The 22933-nt window shown below is 41.2% G+C and overlaps 2 protein-coding genes across 7 annotated transcripts in view; one reads left to right on the forward strand and one right to left on the reverse strand.

The window, feature by feature from the left end:
* Positions 1 to 15653, forward strand: part of IMPG1 (interphotoreceptor matrix proteoglycan 1) — a 391168-nt gene extending 375515 nt beyond the window's left edge. Inside the window, exon 16 of the mRNA XM_083177174.1 lies at positions 14018 to 15653. Within this exon, the coding sequence (XP_083033300.1) occupies positions 14018 to 14021 (4 nt within the window). The 3' untranslated portion in view covers positions 14022 to 15653. The remainder of the gene's footprint in view (positions 1 to 14017) is intronic.
* MYO6 (myosin VI) overlaps positions 15241 to 22933 on the reverse strand; it is a 223367-nt gene continuing 215674 nt past the window's right edge. For all 6 annotated transcript variants that reach the window (XM_083177172.1, XM_083177171.1, XM_083177170.1 and 3 more), the window contains 2 exons: positions 19616 to 19834; positions 15241 to 19010 (listed from right to left, as the gene is read on the reverse strand). In XM_083177172.1, the coding sequence (XP_083033298.1) occupies positions 18811 to 19010; positions 19616 to 19834 (419 nt within the window). In that variant the 3' untranslated portion in view covers positions 15241 to 18810. The remainder of the gene's footprint in view (positions 19011 to 19615; positions 19835 to 22933) is intronic.

The following is a 22933-nucleotide window of genomic DNA, read 5'->3' on the forward strand; positions in this document are numbered from 1 at the left end:
ATGCGGTGTGCTTCATCTAGGTAATCCTGTTTGTTAAGGATCACCGTCCCTCCCCCCTTATCCGCTGGTTTCACAATTATTTGTTTATTGTTTTGTAGGTCTCTTAGTGCTTTTTCTTCCTTGTTAGTGATGTTCTTTTTGGATGGTTTATGTGTAATGCCTTCAATGTCATGTTCTACCATTTTTATGAAGGCATCTATTTGTGGTCCTTTCATGTGACTTGGGTAAAATTGGGAAGCAGGTTTTAATCCTGTATGTTTGTATTTTGATAGTGCTGTTTCATTCCTAATTTCCACTGGTACTATGTTGCTGAAGTATTTTTTTAAAGTGAGTTTTCTGGCGAAGTTATGTAGGTCAAGATATGTTTGAAATTTGTCAATTTTATTAGTCGGTGCGAATTTAAGTCCTTTGTCCAAAATTTGTTTGTGTTCTTGTGTCAATTCATGGTTGCTCAGATTAAATATCCCTTTTCCTATCTCCCTGTTCTCTTTATTTTTCTTGTTGTCTTTCTTGTTTTCCCCTCCCCTGCACCCTCGTCTGGTCTTTTTGTGTTGGTTTTCTTTGTTGTGGGCCTTACTTTCTCCATCTTGTTTTTGTCGTGTCTGGTGTGACGTACGTCTAAAAAAAGTGTTGGCTCTGGGGTAACACATATTTCAGTGCCTTCTGTTGCTGTTATTGTATTTAATGTGGTCGGGGTGCTTGATATGCTTATGTCGCCCAGGAGGCTATTTTCCCACCCTTTCCTGATTGATAGTCTGGCTATGTTGGCGTAGTTGGATTCTCCCCCCGATGTGTCTTCCTCTATCTCGTGAACTGAGAAGGAGGTGTCACCCAGAGTGGAGTTAAGACTGTCGTGTGTGCTGTTCGCAGCTAAATTCAAGAAGTCTGGTTTTTTGTGTATTTTGGTCATATATTGCTGGTATGTTAATTTCAACCGTTTATATACTGGGCTACGTGTTGGTTTGTTCTGTTTATAAGCAACAGTTTTTGTTGATGTTTGAGGTTTTTTTGTTTTTTTGTGTGTTTTTATGCCAAATTTATCCCTAATGAATTTTTTCTTTTTGGTTTCAATCAGTTGTTTCTCTCTTTGTAACAGTCTTTCTTTGGTGAGGTCTGATAGTGTAATAAATTCCTTTTCCTCTTTAAATGGTGTCAAGTCTTGGTCTAGTTTGTCTATTTCTTTTTCGGTGGTGTCTAGTTTGATTGCGTTGTTTTCAATGATTAATTTCATCAGTGAAAATGAACAATCTTTAAGTATGCCGTTCCATTTGTCCATGAAGCATGTATCATTTGCGTCATGTGTTGGTGTTTTTTTAATTTGTAAGCCTTTTGGTATAATGTTATTCTGTTCGTATAACTTTAATGTCTGTGTCTCCCACCATAGTCTTGTTTCTTTGGAAATTAGTTTTTCTAGTCTGAGGAACGTGTCACAGAAGGTATTCACGCTGGGTGGTGGATTGTCAGTTAATAGGGGGAGAAATGCTTCATTCGCTCTTTCTTGCCTATTGTTCCTGATGTCTGTTAATCCCATAAATAGAGTCTTGCTGCTGGTAAGCAGTCTAGTGATACAGTACAGTTGGAAAAAACAGGGGGCTGTTTTTGGTATACCTGCGCACAGATTCTATTGGTGTGTCCCTAGGACTAGCGGCTGCACTTATAACGGGTGACTATGTCCGTCGTGGGTTACAATATAGGAATTTGGTTGTAGTGCTGCGCTCTGTCACTAAGATTCTACAAATGGGTAAAATAAATAACAGTTACTGTTACTGTACAGAAGAAAATGACAGCGCTGTTGATGCTGCTGATAGATAATAAACTATATCACATCTATAGTTTCTATTTATAATATTTACATACTTTACTAGTGTTAAAAATAAAGCCGTAGGACCCGCTGGTACATTAATTTTGAAATGATAAATGTAATGATTTCAGACTCATTCACTTTTTGTTTATTTTTACCCATTATGTTCTTTACTTCGTGAAGTATGTTTAGTTTAACTAGTTTTTGACTCTGGTAAAATGTCAGTATGAGCCCTAAGCATAAACTGCTCATTTCAAAGCAGATGAACATAGAAAATATAGAAGGCAGAGTCTTTAAAAAAATTATAAAACCATACTAGAGACCCCTGAAGTATGAGACTTGCCAGGACATAGATACTACATCAATGTCAGTTAGATAGAGGTCGTTGGATCAGGAATGGGTCTCTGAGGGTTTACATTGGAAAGATTAGATATTATTTGTTGTCAGTTAGGATGCACTGACTAATATACCATCTCTACTATTTAAGCTGATTTATACAGTATTGCTTAAGATCAAATTAGACTACATACAGCATGGAAAATGGAAAGTATAATAGCAACAAATAATTGCAGTTGATGCTATAATATCTTATCTCTGTATTAGACCATGTAAACATTGCTCACTCCACATATACACTAAATGGAATGCGTTCAGCCAGTGGCGCAAGTTCGTCCCAGGTGCCCGGAGGCAAGATGAATGTTGGTGCCCCCCCCCACCCCCACTTTGGGCCTTATTCTAGTTCACTCTTTCTGACAAAATCCTTCTTAGATGGACAAAACCATGTGCACTGCAGGGGGGGTCAGATGTAAATTGTGCAGTGTGTGCTGGGCCCTCCCATCAGACTTTGGCCTGGGTAATTTGTACCCCCTACTCCGATGAAAAAAAGGATATGCAGCTTGCCTATATTCTGTGTGCGAATGTGGCTGTACCTGCATACGGCATGCTATGTTACAGTGATTTCCATGAATACACTACTTCATATGCAGATACAGCCTCACTCACACACAGAATATAGGCATGCTGCATATCATTTTAATCAGCAGAAGCTGCTGATGCCCCTAGGCATTCCAAATGCCCTAGGCAATTGCCTAGTTTGCCTATGCCTAAGGCCGGCCCTGTTATTATATATAATGCAATATGCTACGGTGCCGCTGACATCCATATATTCATGGTTTAACTTACTCTTTCTCCCTCCTTCCCTGCTCCTCTACCTCCGTCTGTCACTCCCCCGCCTCACCATCGACTGTTCAACCCTACACCTCTCACTCCGTCCACCTCCAAGCCCTGTCACCCCTTCATCTCTCGCTCAGTTCACCTCTCCGTCCCTGTTACCACTGCACCTCTTACTCCTTCCTTGCCTGCCCCTTTCTGTCCCCGTCACCTCTCATTCAGTCTTCCCCTGCACCTCTCCTTCCATCTGTCACCCCCCCCCCCACATCTCCTTAGACCTCTCACCCCTTGCACCTCTCTATTGACCTATCACTTCTGCACCTCTCTCTTCCTCCACCTCTATGTCCCCCTTTCACCCTCCTTTTCTGCAACTTTCTGTCCACCTGAACTTCTCAATGCCATCTTACGTACACCTCTCTGGTCTCCTCGGCACTCACCCCTCCTTTTGGGTGCCCTTCAAAAAGGTCACCAGGTGTCGGTGTGATAATAGAAGTCATTTGAAGAGCACTACAATTGCTTTGGCTTCTTTTTAGTGAAATTTTTTTATCAGCTGCTACATTTTGGCCACCCGGTTTGGGTGCCGGACGGGATCCCGACAGGCATTTACCCGACGTCGGGATCCCGACTGTCAAAACACTGACAGCCGGGTTCCCGACGACCGTCGGCTATTTTCCCTCGTGGGGGTCCATGACCCCCATAGAGGGAGAATAGAAAAGGTGGCTCACGTATCGAGCCACCGTGCCCGCAAGGGGCTTAGTTGTGCTCACCATGCTGTCTGGGTCTGGCCAGTCGGGATCCCGACGTCGGGCTAATGACTGTTGGGATCTCGACTGTCGGACCCCTGCACCACACCCACCCAGTTCACCAAACCTCACAACACATGACTTGGTTGCAGAGTCAAAAATTTAGAGTTGTGCAGGTCCAAAACATTGGTGGAGAGCTTTAACTATTGAGTAATTGTTGAATTTAGTGCCTGGAGGACAATAATATGTCAGCAACCAGTACGCAGCTGGAGTTCTACTGGTTATCTCCCTTTTTTCAGCACTTCTTTCAGTAAGAACTAAGGGCCTTATTCTAGTTCACTCTGACAAAATCCTTCTTAGATGGACAAAACCCATGTGCACTGCAGGTGGGGCAGATGTAACTTGTGCAGAGAGAATTAGATTTGGGTGAGTTTTTTTGTTTCTGTGCAGGGTAAATACTGGCTGCTTTATTTTTACACTGCAATATAGATCTCATTTTGAAGTAAAACCCCACCCAAATCTAATTCTCTCTGCACAAGTAACATCTGCCCCACCTGCAGTGCACATGGTTTTGTCCATCTAAGAAGCATTTTGTCAGAAAGAGTGAACTAGAATAAGGCCTTAAATGCAGTACTGACCCCAGATGGATGGGGATCCCATGTGGATTGTCAGCTTTAAATGTGTAGTGTACCCTTTGTGGGGGGGTACTACCGGTTTCCCTAGTGATAAACTCCCGCTGGTATGTACCCCTCTACCCCTGGTACCTTTAGCCCTGGTGTCCGGCATTAAGCACAGTAGCGGTGCCTTGCCTACAAGTGCGTCTTGTTGTGTACCCGATCCGTGGCTTGCTGTGGGGACTCTGCCAGGACATCTCCTCTTGCGCTCCTCTGCCGTGTGCTCTTTCTTTGGTCCCGGCAGGTGAGCATGCATCAGGGCAGAGTGGAGCTGTACAGCTCCTGGTGCGGCACTGACCCCGCCGCAACCTCTCCTCGCTGGACAACGGCACCATCTTGGGGGGAGGGGGGCGATAACTGCTGAGGGGAATGGGACAGACTGACTTGCACTGCGCTGGTCCCCTCTCAATAGGTATGCACTGGGCCGGGACCCACGTTGTGCATATCTAATGAGCGGGGACAGGCCCAGTGCACAATTAAAGCGAGGTCCTTTGCGCTGGGGCACTTTGTCTTACAGGGGCTGTGGCATCTCCGGCTGGACTCCCAGGAGGCAATGGAGCTAGTGCCCCCTTTAAGGCTGGCGCCCGGCGGCAGATGATTTCATTGCCTTCAGGAGTTCCGCCACTGTGTTCAGCTTCCCTGCGGTGGGAATGTTGGCATACACAATACCAATGCTGGCATCCCGCCTACAGCATGAAGTCCGGTGCCAGAATATCATTATTAGGATGCCGGCGCCAGAATCCTGGCTGCCTAGATGCCAAAGTCTTTGGGGTGGGTTAGAGTAGGGCAGGGGAATGGTAAGGTTAGGTCTAGGCATGGGGGTGGGGTGGGGTAAAGGTTAGCCATGGGAGAGAGGATTTGGCAATTAGAAGAATGGGTTAGGTTTAGGCAGTGGGGTAAAAGGTTTTACGAATAATCACTAGCGGGGTAATGTGGTTAGGCTGCAGGGAGGGAGGATTGGGGGGCAGGGGGACTGTTAGTGTATTTACCAGATACCTGTCAAGATGCTTAATAAATTAAAAAAAGCAGCTTTCACCTGGGTATAATATGAACAGCCCATAACACACATCTATATATATGTATATATCTATATCTATATATATATATATATATATATATATATATATATATATATATATATATATATATATATATATATATATATATATATATATATGATGTGTGTATGGTTTGATATGCTCTATGATCCCTTATTTTACACAGGATAAAAGAAAAAAAAACACTGCTAAAAGATAGTAACAATCTGATTTACAGATCCATTGCACTACAATGCTGATTTAGAAATGGATGCAAACTTAATATTTTTAAAGTTGAGCCATTATTGAGGTCTGCACAAGCCTATGGGTTGCACTGCACATACCATACTTTCGAACTATCATAATATTGTCAGAACTATCCTCCTTTATTGGCAATGTCTTGCCATCCCACCTGTTGGCCACAGTGTACAGTACTTGCGGTGGGGTTTGGGAGGCTACCGCGTACCGCCATCGGACACACATACAGCAGCGCCAATCCGGCCGCCCCCCACATGTCACTACAGCTGCAGCACCGTTGCCGAGGATGGGCGAGTCACCGTGAATGCATGGGGCTGCAATCTGTCTGGTGCGCAGGTGTTTGGAATATCTAAAGAGGGGCAGGTGTGTAGCATTATTAATGGGTGCAGGTGTGTGGAATTACTAATGTAAGGGGTCTACTATTGTGTTGCAGGATATGTAAAAGAGGTATATGGTGTGCAATAATACATTCAAAGACACACACCCCCTATTTCTGGAGTGCGGCCCTCAAATATCTGTTGGAAGTATTAACTGGCCCCCCAGCTGAAATAATTGCCCACCCCTTGCCCACTCCATGCAGTCTGGGGTTTGGCCCACTATTTTGGCAATTAGCAGCATAGGCTAGTGTTCTAACAATCTCTTCACAGCACTGAGTTCTGGGAGCATAATAGACTAACAAAGGAAGTGTTTATTTACAGATAGGGTACAATGCTCCTTTAGTAACTGTACGTTTAAGAAAATTTCCCAGAAATATGCTGAAAAATTTCTGGGAGAAATGGAAGATAAAAGCAGAGACTGCAAGCTACAACAAAACACACAAAAAAACATTGATTCAACAAAGGCTGAATACAGAATAAGAGGTGACCATGCCTTTTATAGCAGAGCATCACACCTTGGATGATATCGCATAAGTCCCGCAAGTCCTTGCTGATTGGATGGTTAGATAATTAGGTCTGGAATCCTCCCTGATTGTTCATATAACTTAAATTAAATAGATCTTTCATATCTTTAAAACAATGCTTAGAGATTCTGGTGCCCCCCCATTAAACCCAAACAAATATTGGTTTAATCAGCAAGTATAAAAGATGCCACCACTGTACTAGATGGTTTATTATGTATAAAACATTTTTACACATACAACAACGTACCCTGTAGTATAAAAAGTTACACTCACAAAACAACACAACATGTACTGCACATCGTCCGCGGCACCCTCTGCTCAAAACACTATGGAGAGAGAACACCCGGTACTGGGGCAAGTGTGGCACACACAGCAGCAGTGCACCCAGTGCAGGGCATAGACACACACCACCCCCTGTATCTGTCCCTCATTCTTACCCGTCACTAACCCTGTCAGTCCTCTCCCATTTTCATCAACTGCTCCCCGTCCCCAATGCTGTTACTCCCGGAGCACAGCAGGTACAGCAGAGGGGTAGGATGTGTGTGGGGGGGAAGGATGATAGCTCTCTATGCAGTAGCCGGGCTTTTAGGGTGACCGTGCGGGCGCTTTGCTGCACATTTCCGGCAGACCCCAGCACTCATCCCTGTATTGCATTTACACTGTTTTTAGCGTGCCCTGCAGACCCCGCTGGCTCCACCAAGCCAATCAGGGTCTGCTGAGCAATTGTTATGTCACTGCATTCTAATGTAGCTTCCTATTTCCGTGTGTACAGACTAGCACATCAAACATTTTCTGCTCTTCAAGCTCAGTGGCGTATCCCACCGAAGAATTCTGGAAGTTCCACCAAGTCAGACACTATCTAAATACTGGTGCCAGACTTCCACTGACATCTCGAGAGCGAACATAATTTTTCGAGGCTTTGCATTGCCTCAGTTGACCCTGCCCACACCATATATACACTGTACAAACTGCTTCTGAATTCTAAAACTTAAACTCCTTTAAGTTAGGGAAACCCAATATAAAATAATTATGCGTTGGTACAGACATGTCTTGGCAAACTGCTGGAGATGCTGAAATTCCACTGGGCCTCTACTACACATAATGTAAGTATGGTTTACCGGGACATAATTTCTACATATCCCGCCTTTTGGTTACTGATTTACGCTTCCACACCACTCACCACATATAATTCACTGTTTCTGCACCTATGTAATGCAGCACGAGCAGCAATACCAGCTCTATGGAGATCGACTTCCCCGCCTGTGTAAATCCTGGTTTACTAAAGTCTATTATTACATGTACATGGAAGACATTTCATAGTCCTCAGTTGACAAACATTCCGGATTCGCAGCCATTTGGCTTCCTTGGTTAGAATACAAAGCTTTACCTGTATATAAAAATTATATCTTCCAGATGACTAAGTGAAATACACACGTATTCAGCTGTTTTTACTAAGGTCGGTTCTTTTGTCCCTCTTCTCTATACTTATTCTTCCTATTTTTTAATACTTTTTTTTTTTTACTTCTCTTCTTACACTGTCTTAATTGTTTGCAATATGATCTAATTTGTTTGTCTGATCTTTTTAGATTCTAATATGTTTATATTTGAATTGCTATGTCTTGCTGCATCGAGATTTCTGGATTGTTCGACTGTGTTAGATCATAACTTGTTTCAGATTGTTATTTCTATTCATTTTCAATAAAAACACAATACTGTATACAAAAAAATAAAAAAAGAATGCAGGTGATGGTCATGGGGGGGGGAGGGGGAGTGAGTTGGAGAAGTCAGAAATAGTACACTTCAATAGCACTAGATCAAGTAAGTTCCCACTTACATGGAGGGTATGGAGGTCCACTGGGAGAGACCAAGTGATGATGTGAGGTTAAGTAATTAATGGAGAGAATGTCTAAAGAGGAAGTGAATGAGCCAACAAGTAAAGTGATCAAGACATTTGGTGGGAATGCCAGTGGGAAGTTAATGACAGCTACTCGAAGGTGAACATGTATATGGCATGGACCCCAATTGTAGAAAAATGTAAGGGTCAGATCTGGGGGTATGGGTTGTTAGCAGTAACTAGAGAACAGAAGGATCCTAACACTGCCACCTTGTCGAGTCCCCAACTGTGGTGTTTGCGTGTGTGTGAATGCGAGGCCCCCCAGCTTAGAAAGCAGTGGAAAAAGTGGTTTCAGGGGGGGGGGGGGGGGGATCAGGCTTTCTGTAATGGCCAGAAGATAAAGAAGTCATGGATGGGGAAAAAATTGTGAGACAGATTCCAGAGGGGCCAGGGAGATACTATTTGGGAGAGATGTGGGTGAAAGTATATATGTTGCTGTAGTGTTGAAGTGAGATTAACTTGGAGGGCAGGGATGATGAGAGAGTAGTAATGGTGTGGGTGTCTGAGCTAGGAAGGAAAACGGCAGGAGTGAGTTCAGTGTGAGTTGGATAGAGGTCAGGTGGGATGACAGGGAGAAGAGGAAATAAGCAATGCTGTCATGGGGTAGTAGGACTAATGTTGGGCAGATGTGGTTAAGAGTGGAATAATACAGTAGGAGGGGTGGATGGAGGAGGAGTGGAGAGAGGAGGTGGTGCAGAAGACTAGGGGGAAGGATAACAGGGTGCAAAATATAGGATTGGGTAGACAATGAGTGAAGGAGGGAGTTGAAGTTGTTAACATGATCTATACATAAAATAATTAATTTTCTAGTCTTTGAGCAAGCTGTGTATCATGTATCCAATTTAATGGGTATCTTATACAAAAGGGCTGCTTCACATTTTGAGTTTTATGTCTTTGTATGGTACATAATCCTTAATATAGCTATGTGGCTGTGTGTTTACATTTATAAATCGCCTAAGGTTTATCATATCTCCATATGGCTTTTATCCTTCCCATAATTTGTAAATTCATCCAATATGGCTGCCTAACCTGATTCTATGGGGATCTTTGTTTTTGTGTTAGATAACATGGTACTGGTGTAGTTTCATGGTGCCAGCTTACGCTACGTTTAAAGCTACACTAATAGCGTAGGCCAACGGCTGCAGCAGCAGCCTAAGCTACGTTATAAGCGTAGCCCAACGTCTTCCTTACTTGTGTATTTTCAGGGCATACTACCAAATGGCTCCTTTTCAAACCCCCACTATCCACAGCATCCTGAAGTGGGAGTATGAAAAGGTCAGAAGGACGCGTAATTACTTGTGTAGTTTCATGGCGCCAAGTTGGGCTACACTACTTCTGACTGACTACGCTAGCTACGCTGGGCGCGGGAACACTACCCTGATTCTGACAGTACACTACACTGATGCTGTAAGCTCACCACATTCCCACATCCATATCAATAGTTTTTGTTATGCATTACCCAGACAATTCTTTTTTGCAGGAGACTTGGGGCCAGATGTAATGTTGTGCGGCGTTATGTGCTGGCCTATGTTTTTTTTTTTTTTTATATGGTATTCATTTACAAGGCATTCTTTTGCCTTGTAAAGGATTGCCCCTTTAAAAAAAAAAATCCACGTTCATTTCAATTAACTGGAACTGGACAATTATAGGGCATGCAGTTCCCTCTCACTCGCATATGAATAACATCTATCTTCCATAGCACAGGGTAATAATGTGGATCACAAATCGCTTCTAGTTGGTCACATAATTTGAATGTGGGGGCTCTCTGATTTCAGATATGGGAGCTCACTTGGTTGCAGCTATCATTATGTGATGGTGATCATCAGACAGTATTATCCCACTACATGCAAAGGTTCAAATGTTCCCTAACCCCGATTTTCTAAATGGGTGCCCTTTATTCATAGCCAGGTTTGGGAACATTGGCCCCCAAACCTGGACTACAGTTTTTTTTTTTCTGTAGGGTAGAGGTTCAATGTCTGGTCATCAGTGTGATGTTAGCTTTTATGTGAGCACAATGTTGACAGGTAAGTTAATTTTTGGTACGTGTTACCTAGCACCACGCCCATCGCATACCATACATAGTGGTGTACGATGCGATATTCATGTTAAATTAACAGAAGTGCTGGTACTTGTGAGTTATCTGGGCGTCCGATTTTTAAATCGGGTCGGATCGGGACATCGCATCGCATCGCATGCGACCATCGGATGCGATGCGATGACCCGATTTTTCCATAGGAATCAATGTTAAAATGGACTGAGTCCATTTTAACATGGAATTCAATGGGAAAAAGGGTCCTTTTCATACCCCTACTATCCAAGTGGGCATGGAGTTGGATATAAACCTGTGGCGAGCGTAGCGAGCCACCGAGCCCGAAGCGTGGCGAGCCCCGCGAGGGGACACGGAATACCGTCCCCTCGCGGGGCTCGCTTCGCTCGCCACGCTTCGGGCTCGGTGGCTCGCTACGCTCGCCACAGGTTTATATCCAACTCCATGCCCACTTGGATAGTAGGGGTATGAAAAGGACCCCTTTTTCCATAGGAATCATTTTAACATTGATTCCTATGGAAAAATCGGGTCATCGCATCCGATGGTCGCATGCGATGCGATGCGATGCGATATCGCATCGCATCGCATCTGATTGTATGCCTTAACTTAAGGCATACAATCAAAAAATCGGACGCCCGGATAACTCACAAGTACCGAAGTGCTTGTACAATGACATATCGCATAGCATTGCATGCCAGCAAATGGCATGCAATGCTATTTTTAATTGTACAAGCACCCTGATGGGTGCATACAATGTTAAATGCACCCCCATTGTCAACGCCACCACCACTATCAACGGCAACCTGAAGCGTGGCGAGCACAGCGAGCCCACGAGGGTCGGCGGGACGCGTCCTCCGACCTTTTCATACCCCCACTATCCACGTCGGTGTGGAGTTGATTTTAGATAGTGTGGCGAGCGCAGCGAGCCACCGAGCCCGAAGCATGGTGAGCCCTGTGGAATACGAGCCCGAAGCGTGGCGAGCGCAGCGGAATACATGTAAAGTAATCCGTGTCCGCTCGCCACGCTTCGGGCTCGCTGCGCACGCCACACTATCTGAAATCAACTCCATGCCGACGTGGATAGTGGGGGTATGAAAAGGTCGGAGGACGCGTATCGGCATTGATAGTGGGATAGCATTGCCAATGGGGGTGCATTTAACATTGAAAGCACCCATCGGGGTGCCTGTACAATTAAAAATCGAATCGCATCGTATGCCGCTATATTGCATTCAATGCGATTGTATAAGATGTACTACAAAATATTGGGCGCCGTGCTAGGAAACAAGTACCTAATATTTTATCCCCTATCCTCCCACAGAGGCCAAGTGGGGCTTGTGTTCTGCAATCTTAAAGTTTATCCAGAAAATGAGCCACATTAAAATAGTGCTATACACTTTCCCCCCAGGTTGTATTAAACACAATCTGTTAGGCACACCCTTAGCGCTTTGAATTAAAACCCCCCTAGGTCTTTTTGTTAGGCACACCAGCTACATTAAATGTGCTATACACACTTATAATGGCAATTTATTATTTCCATCACAGCATATATTTGACACGTTTTACACATAATTTCAATCCAGTCTCTTTAATGTCCTTGGAAAAATAGGTGTTCAAATAGTTCCATGTCATTTATGACAAAGTGTGAAAACAAAATTCTGTTAGTGTGTAGAGCAGTGGTAGCCAACCCTAGCCCTCGAGAGCTACCAACAGTTCACATTTTCCAGACAACCTAGCTGCTGCACAGCTGCACTCATTAATCACTGACACATTTTAAAAGATACACAGATGGAGCTAATTAGCTCACTTGTGATTCTGTGAGGAGACCTGCAAAACATGCACTGTTGGTAGCTCTCGAGGACTAGGGTTGGCTACCCCAGGTGTAGAGCATAAAGGAGATTGCGGTTCAGTATTCTGTTTATGTTTGAGTAGAATTGACAGATGATGTGTGTGCTGTTTTGCTCTAGTTCTTTGCCACACAAAACCGCATGATTCATCGGTGTGGGTAAAGCCCAACATTAATGAGCCTGTTCCTTCTCCTTCCCAGGGCAGCCAACTTCTGGTCAATAGGCCACTGTAGGTTGGATAGCACTCTACTTACCCAAAAGTGACCAGAAAATAAAACTACTGATTCAGTTCCCAAATTTCATTCCCCAGTTCTCTCATTGTCACCATACTAACCAGCTGTCCGGATTTTCATGGGACAGACTTTTTTGGAGGGGCTATCCCACCCTTGGGCAGCAGTGTCCTGTGGTGGGGGAGGAGTTAGGAGTGCCCCTGTTACTCGCTGTTCTGCTAAGCATAGTGTCTATTCTCAGAAGACAGAGGGCCTGGGGCCATGCCAGCAGCTCACAGAGTGCTAGCAATACCCCAAAAGTGACCAAAACTGGAGGGAAGGCTTGTGGTACCATCGCTGTGAATACACACCCCCTATTGGTGAGGCCCCCTCCTTCTTAGCCACCAGCACGACTCCCACATCAATATGTTGGGAGGTATGATGTCACTGGTTGGAACTTTTAGTTCGGCAGCTTCTGGAAAACTATAGGTTGCATAGGCACACATGCAAACGTTTGATGGCTGTAGATTATGGAATGAGAAACTGAAAAGTACAGAGTGTTGGTATTTTTTAATTACAGAGATGCAATAAGTTTACCAATTAAAAACTATTATTGCAAAATAAACTGTCAATAATGCTAATTTAGTGCATACTGGGCCAAATGTATTATGCCTTAAGTCTGTGGTTCCCAATCTTTTTTTTAGTCACAGCGCCCTAGAGTATTAGAATTTCCTTCAAAGCACCCCTAGGTAAAAAAAAAAATTATTTTTTTGAAATTTCGAAAAAGGTTTTCAATTAAAGTAAATTGTGTTCATACAGTATGTCATCCTTAGGGTCAGGTAGGTGGTGAGACACAGTATTCACTTCTGTTTGCCTCCATGCTATGATTGTAAGCACTGGTTTTGGCCATTACATTGACCATAAATAATTGAATTGGTCCTGGACCCCCACCCCTGCAAGTGTCCTGAGGCACCCCAGGGTGCCACGGTACACAGTTAGGGAACCACTGCCTTAAGTGATAAAGTGAAGAGTGATAAAGAGTGGTAAAGTACCAGCCAATCAGCTCCTGTCATTTCTTAAACACAGCTTGTAACATGGCAGTTAGGAGCTGATTGGCTGGTACTTTATCACTAGTTAAGGCTTAATACATTCAGCCCATGTTATTAACAAGCTAACATTATTACTGCCAAAATGTGCTTATGATAAATTCCAGTTTACCATATTAGCCAAAAGTGTCAAGCTAATTTCACACATTTAAAAGAAGCTTGTGCTGTATGTTGAAAAGTTGGAATGAGAAATAACTTTATTCATATGAATAATACATTCTCATTAACTCTTAGGGCATCTTAACAAGACATCCATAATAAAATGAAGCTTGGCTACTGCGTATTTCTATTCCTAACAAACACTTTCTCTATATCTCCAATTTATTCTTACAGATAAAAGTTTCAGAATAAAAGGTCTAAAGAACATTTCTATAACGCGATGAAAAGAAGTTACACAAACAGAAGACCGTGTCACATTTCCTTTTCCAAGTGCAGAATAATTATTTTAGAAAGTGTTATGCATCTGTGTATTAATTAGAAGATAGAGAAGTGAAACATACAACAAAACGTTGAATCCTACTTGAGTGACATGCTGAACTGGCTTTAGTATTTGTGGAAGAACCATCGCTCTTTGAAAAATGAATTAAACATATCCTTCAAGCAAGTCTGCTGGATAAATCACACTATCTTATGTTTTACTGTTATGTCAGTGGAAAAGGAGCCCTTAAAAATGGCTTTGTGTTTGTTAGTTGTTTATAAAACAAAATGTGTGCCGTATCTCTTGAGTTTACTGTAATGAAACACGTGAAATAAGTAGTCTATACATGCTTTTGAGCACTATGTGACAACCACAGACATGATTACCTTTTTTTTTTAATTCTCTAATGGGTCCCATACATTAGCAGTCATATAAATACAATTCTGTGTTTTTCCCCTGCTTTAAAGCTTATTTAATACACCAATATGCACCCATACATTGCCAATATCCATCAGTGACTTGCAGAAAATACAAATATAGACCTAAAAACCTTGAACGGAATATAAATTTACTAGTAACGGTCAGCAATTCGGCTGATCATTACCATACACTAGCAATCTACAAACCGATTGGTTGGGGAGAGCCAACTTGATTTATCAAATCAGACCAGTTTCGGTTGCAACTGGTGAACCCCATACTTTACTGTATTTTTATCCCAATCACCTGCAAACCTGAGAATTGCCCCAACACACAGCAGATGTATGGGCCCCATAAAATGTGTAGGCACTACAGTATTTAATATGTAATGAATTCTAAGTTGTGTAAAATGTATTACAATTCAAATTTGTAATTTTATAGAATTGATTAGAAATTTTGAGATTCTGTAGAACGGTGGCGGTGTAATTGCTACTTGATAAATTTAAATAAAAGTATTATAACCCCAATGGTATTACAACATGTCTACTATTTAAAAGACCAATATGTAATTACAATTTTGCATAAACAGCTTAGGAAAAACAAAATATCTTGCAAACCTGGAAAAGAGAGTTTTAATGAACAAAGCCAAGACTATTTGACTCATCACATTATCCCTACTGAATTATTTTTCAGATGTTACAAGCACTAGTAATATCACACCTTAGAATGCAATCTGTTTATTTTTCCAACAATACAGTACATGTATAACAGACAGTTTCAGGTAAAACAAACAAAAATATACAATGGAGATCAAGTTTTTATAGAAATGGGTCCCAAAGATATACTGATTTAGTGATGACAGAAAAAAAAAAAAACTTACACACATTATTTCAATGTGACAATTTGGAATTACTGCAATATACTGTATAATGGGAATTCATGTTTTTGAAAAGTGTCTTTCATAAATTGTTTTAGTACTTGTCTTAAGATAATGAAGAAACACAGACTGTTTTGAGAGTGAACAAAAATGTCTCAACTGTGTGATAAAACCATATAGAGCATCTTTATCCGTCAGCTACTTTATTTTGCAAACATATAAAATGTTGCTGTTATGACTGGTAATGATGTTGAAAATAAAAAAAGAGTAGACATTAAAGTTTTACCTGACGCTTTCACTGTGGGGCAGCAATTTATTTTTAAAGTTTTAACATCTCAATGATGCCTTTGTCAATATTTAAAGGGTAAACCTTAATTACCCTACAATAACGACACTAAAACAAGCAAATTCTTACCCACAAAGGGGAGTATTCAATGTTTTTATTCTCCATGTGCAGCTAATCCTGTTTAGGATTCGCTGCACATTCGCAGGGTTCGCTGCCAGCCCTCCCTGTCACCCTATTCAATGTAGCAGGGGCTTGCTGCCCCTGCTGGCGAATTTTAACCCCTGCAGCAAATGCCGCAGGGAGCCGGCGGCAGGCAGGGAGATGTAAGCCTCCCCTGCCTGCCCCAGAATTTGTGGGGGACGGCTCCCGGGGCACAGGCAGCAGAGGCTGCCCACCGGGAATGCTGGCACGGGACAGGGGTAGGGAGCCGCTCCTCTGGTCCCGCACGTAACAAGCTGGGACCAGAGTGAAGTTAATATATGAATATCTAATAAGCGGCTCCGGCCCCCTGCTGGTGACAGTGTAAAAAAAAAAAAAAAAATAACCTTTATTTTAAAAGATCACCTTAAAATGATGTCAAATGCAAAATGGTGAATCATGGCAAAAATCAGGGAGAAAGCAATTCGCCATTCTAGCATTAAATACACTCTCAGCGAATCCCAGTGAAAACCCAATTGAAATACACCAGTGAATTGCAGCGAGCATGAAACGGAGAACTGGCCGGCATTCACTGTTCGCTTTCGTCGAACAATGAACATTGAATAGGGTGAATCATATTTTCAGTGAAAAAAATTCACAGCAAGGAGTGAAAACAGCCCGATTCGCTGAAAAAACAGTGAATCAGGAGCATTAAATACTGGCCAATGTAGGAGGGGTAGATTGTACACGGTCTACAGGATATAGCCATTATGTAGTTCAACACAGCAGTACAGGAAGTGGAAGAGTCCACCGGATATTTTTTTAACTCTGGTGGTAGCTTCCATTACCTGTTTTAAACTACGTCATCATGCAACAATCCATGTTGCTCAATTCATCTAAGGCTTTGGAAGAAGGTCATTCACTTTCAGCTTTCTATAAAGGGCTGACTTCCTGACTACCTTGTCAAGAGGCTAAATTTTCTTCATGGATATAGTAATAGAAATCATAGTCCTATTATTGCAACCCCTACTTTACCAAGTCTGGCAAGAGTCATCCCTCAATTTTTCTGTATGCTCTTCCTAGATAGCTGGGTACTCATGAGCAGCATTCCAACAAGTTTTTTGCTTTATATAGGAGTGCATAGATGTTTTATTTTAAAAGTAGTTAAAAGAGAATTTCATATTTTATTCTGTGCATACAGCTAGGTCTTCCTTTATTCTACCTGCAAAAGGATTCTACATTCGGCTGCATCACAATTGTGACTAGCCGCAACAACCTGCAACTCATTTGGCAAAGTTGGGTTCATACGCACGTGCCTGTGCACAGCCAAGGGCACACTATTTGTGGAAAATGGTTAGCATCTGTAAGAATATAGCCTATCCATTTTTCCATGTCCATCAGTCAGGCTTTATGAATATTAGTCATAAGCAACGTCAAGTTGAAATTGCACTTGCACCCCAGCATGCTTTATACTGAGTGCTATTTGAAATTTTAACCTCCAACCCTCAGGGTGCGCTGTATTACAAAAGCTGTCGCCTTGTAAATAAAACACATAGGCTATCTTCTTATGAACATTGGTTTCAACTCATAGAAGCACCATCTGTAATTTGTGTAAGCGAAGGTCTACTCTTTCGACCGCAGCAAAGTGCAGTTACATAATAAAAATAAAAAAAAGCACAGAACATAATATGCCTACAAAATACAGGATGTGAGCTCTGCATGTGTAGTTCTAGTGTAAATGCCCCTTAAGAAAGGACTATTAACGTTATGAAACAACAAACTGATTTATTTGACCGGGTTATGGTAACATTTTCTGAGACAGTTGATAACACAGGCTTTCAAGGCATGGTGTCATTTTCATATCACACACAGAACAGTAGTCATCTACTGTCACAACCATAAAGTTTTATTTTATTAACAGAGAAATTCAAAAATGATCTAAATAAACTATTATAAATAACAATAGTCATCTCATGTTCACATGAAGCCGACATTCAGAACTTAGAAAAAGATCTTAGAAAAACCTGTCCAGAAATGGAATGCTTAGAGACTGCCAATAAATGTCAGTTTAATGGCTAGACAAATCAGTAAAAGTACATGTTATAAAGGTAAATCTGCTTATGTATATGTTAATCTACCAGGAATCTGTTAAATCATGATCATCTAAATATTTGGTGGTCAAACTAAACCCAAATCTCAGTGCAGTAAGACATACACTTATGCATCTACACAAGCATATGTCTAAAGACCTTGACGAGATATCAAATCTGAACAAGGGTAAATTATCCTTAAAATTACATTTCAAGCAACAAAAATAAAACCTCCGTAAATCACTAGGTTGCTTGTTTAAATTTAATTTCTAAAATCAGATGCTTTTAATCTACATTAAAATGTGACATAAAAAAAATGTAGCACAGACAGTGAATGTCTCACCAAGGATTTTTATCAAGGGGAAAGAGGTGTACAATGCTACAACCTCTGGAGTAATACCACGCCATGGGCTGGTATTAGGAAATGTGGAGCAATGAAGCGGCTTCCCCTTAGATTAAGTAAACCATTATATAAGGGTTTCTCCAGTATTAAACCAAGATATGCCAGAGTATGTGTCCTACAAAAACACCAGGCTACACCATGCTCTTGTCTTTCTATTCCTGGAAAATCGTGCTCCAAATGTCTGTTTAAGTAGCCAAAACAATTTATCCAAGGTAAGGCCTCAGAAATTTGAGATGCATGATAAATAAAATCGAAAAACAAAACTACAAAAGAACCTGCTAGGGCCATAGACCACATCACTAATGAGCTACTAAATCAAAGCATCAAAAAAATATGAATTAATAAATCCCCGCAATTAATAAAACCTGTTCACTTTATATTAAAACTTCTCTATTACTCGATTACGGAATGTTTAGATCCTGTCTGGCAGAGGTCTGTTTCCCTTTACATCAACAATATCTACTATTTCTTAGTGCAACAATTCATTAACCGTACCGCTACTTAAGCAGATTCTGCAGCATTGCAGTAGCGTATGTTGGTCGGGCTTGTCTGCTTTCAATAGCATTACTCAAGTATTGAATTCCATCACAACGCTCCCAAATCTCTTCAAATTGTCTGGGGAGAATTTCTGCACCTCTTTTTCTTGTTAAGCCTGTTTCTTCAAGGTTTAGCTCACACATCTCCATGTCATCTTTGCCTAAAATAGTGTAAACATTGTGAAATAAATATTTTAGTAAAGCATGTAAATTAAGCTGCACAACAAACGTGAATGCAAATTTGGATGGAGATTTTTCTAATGAATTATGAAAAGTAAAAGATCTCTAAACATAAACTGAAACTTTCTGGGATGGGATGGAAGAGGTGTCCAACCAGTGGCGGTTTTTACCTATAAGCTGCAAAACTGCAGTCCCCCCAGGTAAAAATCTGCCACTATGTGAAGCCAGATGCAGTCTGTGAGAGTGCACTGGCTTCACTGTGACTGGCAGTGACTTCCTATTGAAGTCCGACCTGCCAGTCACCCAAGACAATCCCATTGGGAGGTGTTCCCTCCCTCCAGGATGCCTCTATGGGCTGCCTGAAGCCCATAGAATATCGGGGTGTGCATATGCGCAGTACTAAGGTTCATACTTCACATGCGCTGTGCCTGGTATCTGAATTGTACAGGCGCCGGGACTGTATTTTAGCTTCTATGGGGTGCTGCCGAAGCCAGTGCATGCGCAGTACTGGAAAAGCTACTGCACATGCGCTGGTCCTCTAACTGTGGTGGGAATCGCCACTGTGTCTAACTGTTAAAATACTTACCAGCTACTAGCAATATGGGTGGTTTGTCTGGATGAAGTTCCATTTGACGAGCAATCCATGGACCATCAAAATGTGCATACCACCAGCCCTTCTTCTTGTTCTGAGGCTCCTTGTACTGGTCAGCAGGACGAATAAATGGAATGCGGAAGTAACGCTGTTGCCGATTGGCTTCTATCTCCTGTTGTCTTGCAGGCAGTTGCACTACTGGGTTCTGTTGGGCTATAGACAGAGAAATGTTACATTTACTAGATTACAAGATCCTAAAGGTGGTTCCACTTTTTGGGTTCTTTCGTTGACACCATGGTTTACATTCAGTTAGATATCCTTTTTATTACATACAGAGCATGTACTACATAGTAAAAATATAGCAATCATTTTGACATCATTGCATGGATGCAAATTGAATTGGCCAGTTACTATATTACACATTCACAGTGAGAGGCTAAAAGACTCATGAGTCTCTGTGCCCTTTGATATGAATTATTTTCTAAGTAAGAGTATGTCATATTATAGAGCATGCAATATGGTACTTTTATTACAGTATAATGCTTTCAAGACTGAATTTCAAAAATGGTGTGCTTTTCAGATGCTTGAAATTACATTACATGGCTCAGTACTTTCCCTTCATATTGGCTGGAATAATATGAAGCTCAATTAGACCTTTAAAAATATGTGAAATAGGTTTCTGTTTCTGCAGGAGGAAAAGTTGAACGATTCATGTATCCGTTAAGAAAAAATAAGGAATCTGTATAAGCCTGAAGGCTTTGCATTGTTTGTGTGGATTCTTATATACAGATTTTGGAATAGTTCAGTTTTTGGTATAATGGTATTTTTCTTAAAATGTTAAACAATAGCAACAACTAAAATCAGTCTTATTTGCAAGACAAAGGGTGATATGCAATACTGTCCAATTCTTGGTATAAAAAAAGAAGCCGAAATCACACGTTTACTTTAAACAAGCACCGGACTCTCTCTGAACCAGTCCTGAATTACCAAATACGAGGAATAAAGTTTTGGGGTTTCCCCGTACAGGGGCGTAACTAGATATTCGTAGGCCCCATAGCTGTAAAACATATGTAACCTATAACAGCTGCACCCCTTGCACCTATGGTAGTTACGCCCTTGCCCCCTTATTTAAAAAACCAGCACCGGGCTCTTGGACCAGTCCTGATTCCAAAAATACAGGGGACAGAAAGACTAGGGGTCCCCTGTGTTTTGGAATCAGCGCCAGGGCTCCAGAGGAAGATTGTGTTATTGCCGTGGTTGTAAGCTACAGGAAGAGGGAAGGGATTTTGTTACCGTTGTGACTGCATGCTTTGGGTGACCAAAATGGCTTGGGCCCCTGGAATCATGGGGTCCTTGAGTAATTGCATCTTCTTAATGCAGTGAGAGGTTTTAAACAAGAAAGAGCTACAGTTAAATAAACTAAGGGCAATTCAATTAGTTCAAACAGTTTAAAAAAAAGGTTGACTGATTCTAACTCATGGTCAACAATTCATATTTTTTTGAGCATGGTAATCCTATGTTGTTTTGTAAATGTTTCAAACAAACAGCAGTTTTGGCATAGATGCTCAAATCTACAGTACTGTATATATATATAAAAAAACAAAACACAATGGATTGAAAATAGCATTACCAACTTTCTATTAATATCTAAAATATTAATACCATGCTTCCATACAGTATTACTAATTATAATGTAATGCTGTAATTTTTAGCCACATCATCAAAACTGAATATTATGTGCAAGCAAACAGGCGATTGCTAGACTTGCTATACATTCTGTGTATACTTCCCATCATTCATCATCTGCACATACAGTGGTAATAGGAATTTTTGTGGACACTATTTTAATAAAGACAGTTAACAGGAATCCGTATCTTATTTTGGATCCAGAAACTTTCACTATTGAAGCTAGTCCTGCATACATAATGTTGGGCAATAATCTTCCTCTAGCAGACAGCGCAGTGAGTCACACTGTATACACATCTGTCATTTCCACCTCACAAACAAAGTTCACTTGCAAATAAAAACTTCCCACTTACATTGGCAAGCTTTATTTTTATAGTTATGGAGAAAAACTTAAGAGAGGTGATCTGTGCTTGGTATGAAAACTGGATGCCATGATTGCAGTTTGTCTCCAAGACAGAGCTTCACCAGCCGAAGTGTAACTAACAACAATTACTATACTGTTACCGTAACATGGTAACGAATTGGCCTGATTTCAGAGGACAGTCAGCATGTATGCACGGAAGATTAGAAGTGTAGCCTTGCTCACTATAGTGAGACTGGGTGCTTTTAGAAAGGTAACAGGAGTTTAGAACAAAAAAAAAAGTGTTAGGACTATCCCTGAGGAGCGATGGACACCCAGAACTAATTCTTGCCTTTGCTTCAGGGAAAATAGCATACTAATATTTTTGTATTTAGTACATAATTATACAATATTAAAAAAAAAAAAATCTTTATAAAGCAACCATAACCAGCAAGCAAAATATGATGCCAATACACTTTTGTGCTCAAAGTGTGGTACCCAGAAGCACTTGTAAACACTTCTGAAGCTTTTATCAAAACAAATTCATCAGTGATCATGAGCTGAGAAAACATTGTGCATAATTATGATGCAATGCTGTGACCTCATATCTGGGTTTATTCAGACACTGAAAGAATATTGTGGCAAGAACATATCTTATGCTACTGCCTTCTAATGTATAGCAGATTGGGAGGATATTCAGTGGTTGCATAATGCCCAGATGTAAACAAACATTTAACAAAAATTGGAGAAAAAAATTGGTTTGAATACTAAGACGAACAGTTAGAGAAAAAAATGATAATACTTATGTGTCAAATACAACAGCAGCAATGTTTTCCAAGCATGACACAAAGTAGCTGATATTATTATAATTTATCCCACTATACCAACCAATTGTTAGAGCTTTGTTCTGTATTACACCGCTTTATTATTGCCTTTCACTCATAGAAGTACTTTGCTACAGTTATGGGTCTCAATTCTCAACCTTTTTTCACAAACTCTATTAAAGTGAGTCTATTTGCAAAGTAATGATTACGCTATGCATACTCTGCAATGAGTTCTTTATTGGCAGCCATCTTGTGTTTGTAGTGTAAATATTGAATAATCAAGCGTACAGACTATAACACCCACAAATTAGTCTTAGCATTCCTCTTATCAAACCTAATAAACAGCTTTTTAAAAATCCATCTCAAATAAGATTTATATGTTACAAATAAATTAGCTATGGAAGATATAATTATTTATTTAGCATCAACCAAATGCACCTAAACCCTTAACTCAGTGGTTCC

Source organism: Crinia signifera, chromosome 3 (assembly GCF_055691185.1).
Source record: "Crinia signifera chromosome 3, ASM5569118v1, whole genome shotgun sequence".
NCBI lineage: Eukaryota > Metazoa > Chordata > Amphibia > Anura > Myobatrachidae > Crinia > Crinia signifera.